General features: G+C 46.0%; 1 protein-coding gene across 7 annotated transcripts in view; it reads left to right on the top strand.

Annotated features, from left to right (window-relative positions):
- ctif (cap binding complex dependent translation initiation factor) overlaps positions 1-14,419 on the top strand; it is a 183,994-nt gene that overhangs the window by 131,441 nt on the left and 38,134 nt on the right. For all 7 annotated transcript variants that reach the window (XM_033033774.1, XM_033033767.1, XM_033033784.1 and 4 more), the window contains one exon: positions 7,547-8,000. In XM_033033774.1, coding sequence (XP_032889665.1) covers positions 7,547-8,000 — 454 coding nt within the window. The remainder of the gene's footprint in view (positions 1-7,546; positions 8,001-14,419) is intronic.

Raw genomic sequence — 14,419 nt, 5'->3', positions numbered from 1 at the left:
GAAATTGCTAGGGCCCAGTCAGATGGATTGCATTTTCTTTAACCATGGGAAAGACTGGAGGGTGGCTAATGTTGTATGTTGATTTAAGAATGGGTTGCAAGAACAAACCAGAGAATTTCTCAGGCCAGTGAGTGGTAGACAATTTAATACATGGTATTCCAATCTACCAGCATTTGGATAGGCAAGGACTGTTTAACGAAAGTCAGCACAACTTTGTGCACGGGAAATCATGTCTTATAAATGTATGTGTTTTTTTAAAACGAGGTCACCAAGAGGATTAATCTTCTTCGTGCATATGGCATGCACAGCCTAAAGTTGTAGGACAACGTTCTATTTGATCTTATTTGATTGTGCACGACAGGTTGATTGCATTTGTTGAAACAGGGTGAAGGTTGCAATCTCCCACCCCAAGAGGATTAATGAGGGCAGGGAAGTAAACTTGGTTTATAGCAAGGCCTTTGTCAGCATGGTAGGCTAGTCCAGAAAGTTGTATCACATGGCACAGGGCTGCCAACTCTCACGCATTGAGCGTGAGAATCACGCATTGCACCCGATTCTCACGCTCTCATGCTAACCACAGTATTTCTCACGCTCAATTTTTTTTTTTAATTAAGAAGGTCACGAAAAATTCAATTCGCCCAAGGCTTCCACACTCCTCCACACTCACCAATGAGAATAGCTTTCTGTCAGCGGGTTGCCCGTAAATAACGAACAATTTGATTGGCTTAAGCCCATCGCACAATATTAAAAATGGCAAATTCTGCAGTGCTAATAATTCCAATTGACACTCAGCTGCTGGAAATTCAAATTAAAGCAAAAATTGTTTTAGAGGTGAGTAAAAACCATGAGGGGAATATATAAGGTGAATGCATAGTCTTTTTCCCGGGATATGTGATTCAAGAACTAGAGGGCATTGGTTTAAAGCAGGGCCGTCAAACGTGGGGTGGCACGGTAGAGTTGCTGCCTTGCAGCACCACAGACCGAGATTTGAAACTGTCCAATCAAAGAATATAACAGAAAACCAATAAATACTAAATGTCCATGGATTACAAAGGGATTACAAAATGCTTGCAACAAAAAAAAATGCACTATACAGAGATTTCATAAGACAGAGAACTAAAGATGCAGAAAATAAATATAAAAATTATAAAAATAAGTTAACTTATATTATAAGAACAAGCAAGAAAGATTATTATAAGAAAATATTAGATGATAACAAAAACAACATAAAAAGAATATGGAGTATACTTAATAGTATTATCAGAAATGGCCCGGGAAAAACAAACTACCCGAAGTATTTTATTGATAAGGACAATGAAAATTATAATATGGAGGATGTAGCTAATAGCTTTAATAATTTTTTTGTAAATGTTGGACCAGACCTGGCTAAACAAATCCCTGATCCAGGGACATCTGGAGAAACCCCTGAGAATTTATTGGAGAGAAATCCCTGCTCTATGTTTCTTATGGCAGTAGATGAAAAAGAACTGTTGGACATTGTTAAAACATATAAAAACAAAATGTCTACTGATTTCAACGACATTGACATGTCGTTAGTTAAGATGGTCATTGAGGCGATTTCCAAACCTCTAACATTCATCTGTAATTTATCTTTCCAAACCGGTACTTTTCCAATCAAAATGAAAATAGCAAAAGTCATACCAATATACAAAACTGGGAACAAGCATCATTTCACAAACTACAGACCTGTTTCTTTACTCCCTCAATTCTCCAAAATACTAGAAAAAATGTTCAACAATTTTCTATACTAGACATATTTGTAGAAAAGCATAAACTAATCACTGAAAGTCAATATGGATTCAGATCAAACAGATCAACATGATCTGATTGGCTCTAGCCCAAGTGGGAGGAGAGAAGTGAAACAGTTAAAGTAAAGGCCAAGGACAGGCAGACTTGACTCAGAACTGCTGTAGCTTTGGGAGCAACAACAGCAGCAGGAGCTTTGCAAGACATACAACTGATTGGCTCTAGCCCAAGTGGGAGGAGAGAAGTGAAAACAGTTAAAGTAAAGGCCAAGGACAGGCAGACTTGACTCAGAACTGCTGTAGGAATTTGGTTTGTAAATTGGTAAATCAGGCAATTTATCAGTCAATTTAAGCAAGACTGCTCTTAGCGAGCGGCAGTGAGTGAGCGGCCTTGTGAGGGAAGTGCCCTGTGAGTAAAGTGTGAGTCTTTGGCTCGAGAGTCTTCGGAGACGAAAGAAGGAAATGTCAGGCAAGCTGATTCAGTGCGATGCTTGCAGTATGTGGGAGGTCAAGGACACCGCTAGTGCCTCTGGCTGCTACAAATGCGAGAAGTGCATCCAGGTAGAGCTCCTGAAGGGCCGTGTTGGGGAACTTGAGAAGCAAGTGGATGACCTCCGGTTCGTCCGAGAAACGGAGTCGTTCCTCGACAAGTCCTACAGTACGATTGTTACACCTAAGGTACTGGAAGAGAGAAGGTGGGAGACAGTGAGAACAGTTAAAACAAATGTAGGTCCCTTGCAGTCAGAAACAGGTGAGTTGATCATGGGGAACAAGGATATGGCGGACCAATTGAATAACTACTTTGGTTCCGTCTTCACTAAGGAAGACATAAATAATCTGCCGGAAATAGCAGGGGACCGTGGGTCAAAGGAGTTGGAGGAATTGAGTGAAATCCAGGTTAGCCGGGAAGTGGTGTTGGGTAAATTGAATGGATTAAAGGCCGATAAATCCCCAGGGCCAGATAGGCTGCATCCCAGAGTACTTAAGGAAGTAGCTCCAGAAATAGTGGATGCATTAGTAATAATCTTTCAAAACTCTTTAGATTCTGGAGTAGTTCCTGAGGATTGGCGGGTAGCAAACGTAACCCCACTTTTTAAGAAGGGAGGGAGAGAGAAAACGGGGAATTACAGACCAGTTAGTCTAACATCGGTAGTGGGGAAACTGCTAGTGTCAGTTATTAAAGATGGGATAGCAGCACATTTGGAAAGTGGTGAAATCATTGGACAAAGTCAGCATGGATTTACAAAAGGTAAATCATGTCTGACGAATCTTATAGAATTTTTCGAGGATGTAACTAGTAGCGTGGATAGGGGAGAACCAGTGGATGTGGTGTATCTGGACTTCCAGAAGGCTTTCGACAAGGTCCCACATAAGAGATTAGTACACAAACTTAAAGCACACGGCATTGGGGGTTCAGTATTGATGTGGATAGAGAGCTGGCTGGCAAACAGGAAGCAAAGAGTAGGAGTAAACGGGTCCTTTTCACAATGGCAGGCAGTGACTAGTGGGGTACCGCAAGGCTCAGTGCTGGGACCCCAGCTATTTACAATATATATTAATGATCTGGATGAGGGAATTGAAGGCAATATCTCCAAGTTTGCGGATGACACTAAGCTGGGGGGCAGTGTTAGCTGTGAGGAGGATGCTAGGAGACTGCAAGGTGACTTGGATAGGCTGGGTGAGTGGGCAAATGTTTGGCAGATGCAGTATAATGTGGATAAATGTGAGGTTATCCATTTTGGTGGCAAAAACAGGAAAGCAGACTATTATCTAAATGGTGGCCGACTAGGAAAAGGGGAGATGCAGCGAGACCTGGGTGTCATGGTACACCAGTCATTGAAAGTGGGCATGCAGGTGCAGCAGGCAGTGAAGAAAGCGAATGGTATGTTAGCTTTCATAGCAAAAGGATTTGAGTATAGGAGCAGGGAGGTTCTACTGCAGTTGTACAGGGTCTTGGTGAGACCACACCTGGAGTATTGCGTACAGTTTTGGTCTCCAAATCTGAGGAAGGACATTATTGCCATAGAGGGAGTGCAGAGAAGGTTCACCAGACTGATTCCTGGGATGTCAGGACTGTCTTATGAAGAAAGACTGGATAGACTTGGTTTATACTCTCTAGAATTTAGGAGATTGAGAGGGGATCTTATAGAAACTTACAAAATTCTTAAGGGGTTGGACAGGCTAGATGCAGGAAGATTGCTCCCGATGTTGGGGAAGTCCAGGACAAGGGGTCACAGCTTAAGGATAAGGGGGAAATCCTTTAAAACCGAGATGAGAAGAACTTTTTTCACACAGAGAGTGGTGAATCTCTGGAACTCTCTGCCACAGAGGGTAGTCGAGGCCAGTTCATTGGCTATATTTAAGAGGGAGTTAGATGTGGCCCTTGTGGCTAAGGGGATCAGAGGGTATGGAGAGAAGGCAGGTACGGGATACTGAGTTGGATGATCAGCCATGATCATATTGAATGGCGGTGCAGGCTCGAAGGGCCGAATGGCCTACTCCTGCACCTAATCTCTATGTTTCTATGTAACATCACTTGCAATAATAGAATCAATTGAAGACATCACAAACGCTATTGACAATAAACTATATGCAGCTGGGATATTTATTGATATAAAGAAAGCATTTGATACGATCAATCATGATATTTTATTAAAAAAATTAGAAAGGTATGGCATCAGAGGTCTAGTACTGGATTGGATAAAAAGCTATTTAAGTAACAGGCAACAGTTTGTGAAGCTGGGAAGCTACAGTTCTACATGTTTGGACATTGCTTGTGGTGTCCCCCAGGGGTCAGTGTTGGGTCCAAAACTATTCATCATGTATATAAACGACATTTGTAATGTGTCCAATGCCTTGAGACTGGTCTTGTTTGCAGACGACACAAATATTTTTTGTTCTGGGGAGAATTTAAAACAACTACTGGACAAAATAACAAAAGAAATGGGCAAACTGAAAACATGGTTTGACAGGAACAAAATATCATTAAACTTGAGCAAAACCAAAATAATGTTATTTGGTAATTGCAGAACAAATACACAAGCAAATATAAAGATAAATGGGGTTGAAATTGAACGAGTTCATGAAAATAAATTTATTGGGGTTATAATGGATGATAGAATCAGCTGGAAATCACACATTAAACATGTACAATCCAAACTGTCAAAAAGCATTTCTGTATTACACAAAGTTAAGCAGGTTCTGGATCACAAATCACTCCGCATTCTCTACTGTTCACTAATCTTACCCTATTTAAATTACTGTGCAGAGTCTGGGGCAATAACTATAAAAGTTCGCTACATTCATTAACTATTCTGCAAAAAAGAGCAATACGTATTATTCACAATGTCAGGTATCGCCCCAGCGCAGAGGGAGAAGAGGAGGGAAGAGACTGCAGATCTAAGACTTTTGCCTCCATCACAGTGAGGAGATGCTGGGTGGACTCACTGTGGTGGATGTTAATATGTGTTTATTGTTGTTTTATTGTATTGTATTATATGTATGACTGCTGCAATTTCGTTCAGACTTCGGTCTGAATGACAATAAAAGGCTATCTATCTATCTATCTATCTATCTATCTATCTGGATCACATTAATCCATTATTCTTACAGTCAAAATTATTAAAATTAGCCGATTTGGTTGCATTTAAAACAGCACAGATAATGTTTAGGGCCAAAAATAAAAACTTACCTGGAAATATACAAAAATTATTCAATGAGCGAGTGGGGGGTTATAATTTAAGAAGAATATTTAATTTTAAGGTACAAAGAGTCCGCATGACCAGGAAAACTTTTTGTATTTCGGTCTGAGGAGTAGGATTGTGGAACAGTTTGAATGTGGAGTTAAAGCAATGTCCAAACATGAACCAGTTCAAAATGACATACAAAAATGTCCAAACATACCTTTTTTCACAAGGTACAGGGATGAAGGGGATGGTTGACAAACAAGGGTTCATGTTTATTTATTATTTTATTTATTATTTATTTATGTTTTTTGGTTACTTCATACATATTACTTGTATGTGTATATCAGTTGTATGTATATATATGTTTGTATGCATCTCTAAAAATTGTCTGGGGTATTATAATTATTAATTAATTAATTATTAAATATGGAAGAAGGGTTTAGGGAGAAGGGGTGAGATTAAATAAGTTATTCTTCTCACTCCTTTTCGAGCTTGTAAAGAAAAAGTGTTGGACATTTAAATTTTGCTTTATGCTTTTCACTGCTTTGCAAATATTGCCTGGAATGTCCAATTGTTTGACTATTTCGATTTTGTTGTTGTTATTTATTCCTATTTATGTCTACTTGTTCGGAACAAATAAACAAATAAATAAATAAATAAATACCTAATCCAATTTAAAGCATAAATGTTGCATTCAAGTGTTAGTTAAAAGACTCGCAACAGTATGCACCAGATTGTACAATTTCAAGCTGAAAAATGCAAATGTTCCCCCCTCCCACAGCCTCACCCCCTCCCACACCTTCACCCCCCCCCCCCCCCCCTCCAAGTTGCTATGCTCTCTCGGGCTTGGTCGCTGCACTTCCTCGCAATTTCGCACTCTCAACTCTCACCCAATGTTGGCAGCCCTGCATGGGATCCAGGGTGAGATAACCGCTGAATACAAAATTGGCTGGAGGAAGGAGTTAGAGGGTAGAAGGGTGTTTATTAGATTGGAGGCCTGTGATTGGAGTAGTGCACCGTAGAGAGACTTGGGTTGTCATCTCTGTCAACTTTGTTTACTTGGATTTCAAAATAGTTAACCTGGTTAGTAAATTTGTAAATAATGCCAAATAAGTAATGTGGTTTGCAGCAAAGAAGGCTACCTTAACCTGTTTATTGCCATGATTCTAACCTCAACTATTTTTGATTTCAAACTTTTCTCAAATTTTTTGTAAGTCCATCAACTTAAAATATTTTTTCTTTCTTCACAGATGTTGCCTTCCCTGCTGATTTTCCATTTTCTGTTTTTATTTATAACAAGTCTATTGCTTCATTGAGAATATTGCCTCAAATTTAACCATGACGAATATAACACAGGCTTTAGATAAAAACTGCTCCCTGAGGATCAGTTCCATTCCTCCAATATATTACTTCGTTGCTGCATTTAAAAATATTTAAATGTTCCACTTAATATAAGTTAAGGGCCTGTCCCACGATCATGCGAATGCATGCGGCAAGTAACATACGGCTCAAGCAACCTAACTTGGTCGCTTGAGCCATACGGCCTCGCGGGACCGGTCCCACTTCGATCGCCGGAGCCGTATGGAGTTGTGCGGGGCTGGCCCCGACATCGCGCAGGGCTCCGATAAACTGACACTGTCCAAAAATTCCGCGCGGCAACGGCCTGCCGGACCGCAGCCACATTGAGGACTGCGCAGCGTCTTCACGGCGTACGTCACGCGCGAACTTCCCCCGGACTTCACGTCAACTTGTACGGGATGACTCGACCTCCGCGCGGCCCCCGCTTCCGGTTTGGTCGCGCTCGCTGCATGCAGTCGCATGCTGGTATGACCGGCCCTGTACGGGGATCACTCGACCTCCGCGCGGCCCCCGCTTCCGGTTTAGTCGCTCTTGCCGCATGCAGTCGCATGCTGGTGGGACAGGCCCTTAATAAGTACAGATTTGACACATTTAGCAGAGTTTATTTAAGATGCTCCATCTTTAAGAAGAGTGTTGTGCATTGTAAGGATGGAAAGTTGTGCTTGTCCTGTAAGAGCAGCAGAAGCTTACAAGTTTTGTTCTATCTTGTGAACGCATCCTTGTCTTTATTTGTAGGAGACAACAGAGGACTCCAGGAGGAAACAAAGCTCCGCAGCAGCAGCAACATGGGGAGCACCAGCCCAGCAACCCAAAGCACAACCGGGATCACTCACGACAATACCAGCCTCCGGCGCAACATGCAGCAGGAAAGCAGGGTCCGCAGAACCATGGCTACAGCCAGCAGCGCCGATGGCAGCATAACCAGAAATATTCTTCCAACGACAAAGAGTCGAACAGGAATGCTAAAGACAGCAATAACGTCCAAGGCGATGATCCCTCAAAAAGTTCTGGCCAAACAACAGAGGAGCTCCAGAGGCCTGCTGATCCATCCGGCAGTCCAACGCCACAGAACCTCCAGAACTCTGAGACAAAACGGAAGGACAGCATTTCAGAACGGCAGGTGGATCAACCTAAAGTTAATTTATTGGAATCTTCCAAAGATAGGCTGAAAAGACGGCTCAAGGAGAAGGTAATATTTTCTTTCTTTCCGACATCTCTCATACCCTCTGACAAAAGAATCTCAAGAGGAGACTGAAGATAGACACAAAATGCTGGAGTAACACAGCGGGTCAGACAGCATCTGCAGAGGAAAGGAATATGTGACGTTTCGGGTTGAGACTCTTCTTGTTGAGTCTCATTGCAAAAAAGTTACGATGATAAAGAAAACAGGCCATTGTTACCTGTGGGCTAGGTGAAAACGGGTTACAGGCAATGAAACTCAACAAGACGACTTTGAAACCAGTACAATTTGGTGGGGGAAGGGGGACGGAAAGAGAAGGCACGCAAAGGTTCCTTGACGTTAGAGAAATCAATGTACTGCTGGGTTGTAAGCTGCTCAAGCAAAATAAGAGGTGCTGTTCCTCCAGTTTGCATTTGGCCTCACTCTGACCATGAAGGAGGCCAGGACAGAAAGGTCAGTGTGGGAATGGGAAGGGGCATTCATGTGTTTGGCAACCGGGAGGTCAGGTTGGTCCAGGTGAACTGAGCGAAGGTGTTCAGCGAAACGATCGCCCAGTCTACGTTTGATCTCGCCGATGTATAACAGTCCACACCTTGAACAACAGATACAGTAAATGAGGTTGGAGGAGGTGCAAGTGAACCTCTACCTAACCTGAAAGGTTTGTCATGGTCCCCGGAAAGAGTTGAGGGAGGAGGTATAGGGACGGGTGTTGCATCTTCTGCAGTTGCAGGGGAAGGTACCTGGGGAGGGTGTGCTTTGGGCGGGTAGGGATGAGTTAACCACGGAGTTGCGGAGGGAACGGTCTCTGCAAAAGGCGGAAAGGGGCGGAGATGGGAAGATGTGACGAGTGGTGATTTTTCCTGGCCTCAGTGCGGTAGACGTCAGCTCGTCAGACTACCACAGCACCTCGGCAAGTTTGATGTTAATGTCGGGGTTGCTGCAGAGTGAGCGGAGGGCTGTACGTTCAGAGGGGGTGAGGTTAGAGCAGGTGAGGGAGTGGAAAAGTTGAGACAGTTGATGAAGTCAGGACAAGGTCAGGGGTCAGAGGAGTGCAGGGGAATGGACAGAGGTTGAGGCGAGGTCCTGTGGGGGGGATGGCGGGTGTTCAGAGACGGGCGATCCCTCGCCGGAGAAGAGCTCCGACCGCTGGCCTGCGGCCTACAACATCTTGAAGCCGCGGTCTCCGGTGAGGAGGTGGCCGATTTGGGAGCTCCAGGTGCTCGACCTGTCCCGACATCGGCGTTTCGACCATCCCAACCAGAGGGTTTGAACATTGGGCCGTCCATAGCGGCGTCTACGGAGGGTCAGGGCCCCGACCACGGGTGAATAAAGGGGGAGGAGGAGGACTGTCTGAACTGTATTGCCTTTTACCACAGTGAAGAATGCTGTGGTGGATGTCTGTGTTGAATTATGTTGTGTATTGTGTCCTGTTTTAATTGTAACGCTGCATGGTAAATTACATTTCACTGAACGTTATGGTGCATGTGACATATAAATTTGAACTTTGAGGGGACGTGAGGACTAGTGTATGGGTGGGAGGTGTTCGGGGTAACCTGGTGAAAAGAGGGGGAAGGGGAAAACCCAGTGGAATCATTACTGAGGTTCCCAGTAACATGGGGGGGGGGGGGGACATTAGGACCCAGGAGAGTCAGGCCATGTGGTGTAGGAGTCTGCTACGTGGAGGTTGTGGGCCTGGTGCTGAGCCTGGAACTCGGGTGATGCGACGGCTCCGACCTGCTGGTGGGCGGTGGAGAGGCAGGGGTAGGCAGAGCCGCTGGTGGGCGGTAGAGAGGCAGGGGTTGGCAGAGCCGCTGGTGGGCGGTGGAGAGGCAGGGGTAGGCAGAGCCGCTGGTGGGCGGTGGAGAGGCAGGGGTTGGCAGAGCCGCTGGTGGGCGGTGGAGAGGCAGGGGTTGGCAGAGCCGCTGGTGGGCGGTGGAGAGGCAGGGGTTGGCAGAGCCGCTGGTGGGGGCCCGCATGGGGATGGTGTAAAGATGCGGCACGGTGGCAGAGAGACAGTGAAGGGCAGTGGCGGTAGCCCCGTGGCGACCCCTTCCCCCTCTTTTAACCAGGTTACACCGACCACCCGTGCAATTATCCTCACACCCCCCCTCCTCTCTGAACACCCACCAGATCTCGCCTCAGACTATGTCCACTCACCTGCCCTCCTCTGACCCCAACCCCACCCTTGTCGTGTCTTCACCATCCCCCCTGACCTCCCCCTTTCTGATACGGAACGGTCTATCCTAACAGAGGCCTGACCTTCGTTCCCCTCCGCCCCCACCTCAACGAGTTCCGGGTCGGCCACGACGTAGAGTTTTTCTTCTGTCGCCTCCGCCTCTGTGCCTTTTTCTATGAGAACGAGTCCTCACCACCCAGTGATGACCCCTTCTCCCGTCTCCACCGGTCTCCCTCCTCTTAGTCTTCTCTACTACCCTCTCTAGACCTTTTATTTTCTAATTGCTGGCATGACATCAACTGTCTCAACTTTTCCATTCCCCTTACGTACTCTAACCTCTCCCCCCTCTGAACGTACAGCCCTCCGCTCACTCTGCAGCAACCCTGACATTATCATCAAACCCGCTGACAAGGGAGGTGCCGTGGTAGTCTGGCGCTCTGGCCTCAACCGCGCTGAGGCCAGGCGACTGCTCTCGGACACCTCCTCCTACTTACCCTTGAGCACCAGGCTATCGTTTTGCACATGTCTCCGATTTTATCACCTCCAGCTGTCTGGCCTCCACAGCCTCCAACCTTATCGTTTCCCAGCTCTGCATGGCCAGGTTTTACATTCTCCCCATAAACGCAACTGCCCTGGCAGACCCTGTTTCTGCCTGCTCCTGTCCCACTGAAATAATTTTCCACATGCCTCGCCTCCATCCTATTCCCCCCCTACTCCAATCCCTCCCTACCTATGTCCAATATACCTCACACGTCCTTCATCTCTTCAATGACTTCCGTTTCCAAGGCCCCCTCTCTCTCATCTTTACTGTGGACGTTCAGTCTACACCACCATCCCCCACCAGGAAGCCCTTAAATCCCTCCTTTTCTTCCTCGACCACAGAACCAGACTATTTTCCTCTACTAACACTTTCCTTTGCTGGTCCTCAGTCTGAACTACTTCTGCTGCAACTCCTCCCAGTTCCTCCAAATCTAGATTCTACCCCCAACTCCCAATTCCTTCGTCTACGCTGCCTCTGCGCCCAAGATGAGGTGTTCCTCACCAGGACATCCATGTCCTCATTCTTTTGGGACCAGGGATTCCCCTCTTTCATCATAGAAGAGGCCCTCACAAGGGTCTCATCGGTAGCCCGCAGCTCTGCTCTTGCTCCCCCTCCACCCAGTCGCAACAGGGACAGACTCCCCCTAGTCCTTACCTTTCACTCTATCAGCCGGCGCCTACAACATATAATCCTCTGACATTTTTGTCACCAACATGATCCCACCGCAGGTCGCATTTCCCCATCTCCACCCCCTTTCTGCCTTCCGCAGAGACTGATCCCTCCGACACTCCGTGGTTAACTCATCCCTTCCCACCGAAACCATCTACTCCCCAGGTACCTTCCCCTGCAACCGCAGGAGATGCAACACCTGTCCCTATACCTCCTCCCTTGACTCTGTCCAGAGACGCCCCATCCAACCTCGACTATTGTATCTGTTGTTCATGGTGTGGACTCTTGTGCATCAGCGAGATCAAACGCAGACTGGGTGATCGTTTCACTGAACAACTTCACTCAGTCTGCCTGGGCCAACCTGATCTACGGCTGCCAAACATGTTAACTCCCCTTCCCATTCCCACACTGACCTCTCTGCCTTGGGCCTCCTCCATAGTCAGAGTGAGGCCAAACGCAAATTGGAGGAACAGTACCTAATATTTTGCTTACAGCCCAGCGGAATGAATATAGATTTCTCTTAACTTCAAATAACCCTTGCATCTCCTCTCTCTACGTTGCTACCCTATTCGTTGTACCGGCTTCAAAGTCGTCGTGTTGAGTCTCATTGTTTGTAACTCATTTTCACCTAGTCCACAGCTAACAATGGCCTGTTTCCTTTATCATTGTTACTTTTTTGCATGTCTTTCATTCATTTGCTCTATATCTCTCTATATCACCATCTATGTCCCTTGTTTCCCTTTCCCTTGACTCTCAGTCTGCAAAAAGGTCACTACCCGAGACAACACCTATTCCTTTTCCCCAGAGATCCTGTCTGACCCGCGGAGTTACTCCAGATTTTTGTATCTCAAAGGATCAAAGGTTCACTTATTATCACATACACCAATTGGTGTAGTGAAATTCAAGTTGCCATTGCAGCACATTAATGAGAATACAACATAATATTATAAAGAAATTTAACATAAAACATAAAAACATCCCCCCATAATGGTTCCCACTGTGAAGGAAGGCACAAAGTCCAGTCCCCATCCCCATGTCCACCCATAGTCGGGCCTATTGAGGCCTCTGCAGTCGCCGCTACGGGGCCCGATGTTCCAGGCCCTTCTCGCCGGGTGATGGTGCTCCAGCGTCGGGAGAACCCTCTCAGCGACTTGGGATGCCTGGAACGGCCGCTTCCTTACCGGAGACCGCGGCTTCCGAAGCCAACAGGCCGTGCTGGACGGAGCTCCACCACTGGCGATCTCGGCGAGAGATCCCAGGCTCCCGATGTTAAAGTCAGCGCCGCCGCCCACTTCACAGACCCGCAGCTTCGCGATGTTCGTCGGCGGTCTCAGCATACCGGAGCTCCAGCGCAGCGACCCGGGCAAGATATCGCCCGCTCCGCGATAGCACTCCAGTGCTGTGCTGCCGCCGAAGCCGTGGTTCTGGCCTGTCCCCTCAGGAAAGGCCGCTCCAGACCCGATGGTAGGCCGCGAGGACGGGTCGAGGATGCTGCTCGGAGCAAAGCAGTCTCTCCGCCAAGGTAGGTACTAGGAAAAGCAGTTTCCCCCTCCCCCCCCCCCCAAATAAAAAGACTCGTCCTCCAAAAAAAAACTATTTTAACATACAAAAATTTTTAAAAAGAAGCAAAAATACAGACAGCTGCAGGCAAGGCAGCCATACCCAACTGGCCCCGCCATCCAGTTAAACATACGGTTTAAACCAGCATCTGTAGTTCCTTCAAGAGGAGACCTCTGTTTTGCTATTATGTTAATTTGACAATTAAAAAATTCAATGGAGAATGTTGATCTGCAAATGGAATTTCCATTTTCTAATTCAAACTCTATCTGGATCAAGGTCCAAGAAATTGAAAAGTGAGTTAACTATGAATCCAAGTGAAAATAGGAAGAGCAAAACCCATTAGATTTTGGAAATTTTAAAATAAAAGTGCTGGACTTTTCTTGTGGATACAATGTGGATAAATGTGAGGTTATCCACTTTGGTGGCAAAAAACAGGAAGGCACATTATTATCTAAATGGTGTCGAGTTGGGAAAAGGGGAAGTACACATACTCACATACTTACATCAGTCTATGAAAGTAAGTATGCAGGTACAGCAGGCAATGAAGAAAGCGAATGGCATGTTGGCCTTTATAACAAGAGGAGTCGAGTATAGGAGCAAAGAGGTCCTTCTGCAGTTGTACAGGGCCCTAGCGAGACCACACCTGGAGTATTGTGTGCTGTTTTGGTCGCCAAATTTGAGGAAGGACATTCTTGCTACTGTCCCTGCTTGAGGGAGTGCAGCATAGGTTCACAAGGTTAATTTCCGGGATGGTGGGACTGTCATATGTTGATAGAATAGAGCGGCTGGGCTTGTACACTGTGGAACTTAGAAGGATGAGAGGGAATCTTATTGAAACATATAAGATTATTAAGAGTTTGGACACACTTGAGACAGGAAACATGTTCCCAATGTTGGGGGAGTCCAGAACCAGGGGCCACAGTTATGGATAAGGGGTAAGCCATTTAGAACGGAGATGAGGAAATACTTTTTCACACAGAGAGTTGTGAGTCTGTGGAATTCTCTGCCTCAGAGGGCGGTGGAAGCCAGTTCTTTGGCTGCTTTCAAGAGAGAGTTAGATAGAGCTCTTAAAGATAGCGGAGACAAGGGATATGGGGAGAAGGCAGGAATGGGGAGAAGGCGGGGTACTGGTTGTGGATGATCACAGTGAATGGCTTACTTCTGCACCTATTGTCTATTGACTCATTTGGTTAGGCACATGCAAAAAGAGAAAATCGGAGTCAGCCCCAGATGGGAAAACCCCATGAAGAAATGCCATCAAGCTGAAACACCAATCTCATTCCATAATACTGCTTCAATTTCCAACAGCATTTGCTTTCCTTACACAGCACCTTCCCATACAACAGCAAAAGTTCAACACCTGCTATTTTAACCCCCATCCAGTGAAGCAGTAGTTCACTTGGCACTTTTTCAATTCAATGTTCTTCAATGCTCAAGCTGTGGTCTCCTCTGCACTGGAGAAAGCAAATGCAGATACGTTGG

The sequence above is a fragment of the Amblyraja radiata genome, chromosome 1 (assembly GCF_010909765.2).
Source record: "Amblyraja radiata isolate CabotCenter1 chromosome 1, sAmbRad1.1.pri, whole genome shotgun sequence".
NCBI lineage: Eukaryota > Metazoa > Chordata > Chondrichthyes > Rajiformes > Rajidae > Amblyraja > Amblyraja radiata.
Note: the sequence above shows the minus strand (reverse complement) of the source record. Positions and strands in the feature narration are given on the sequence as shown.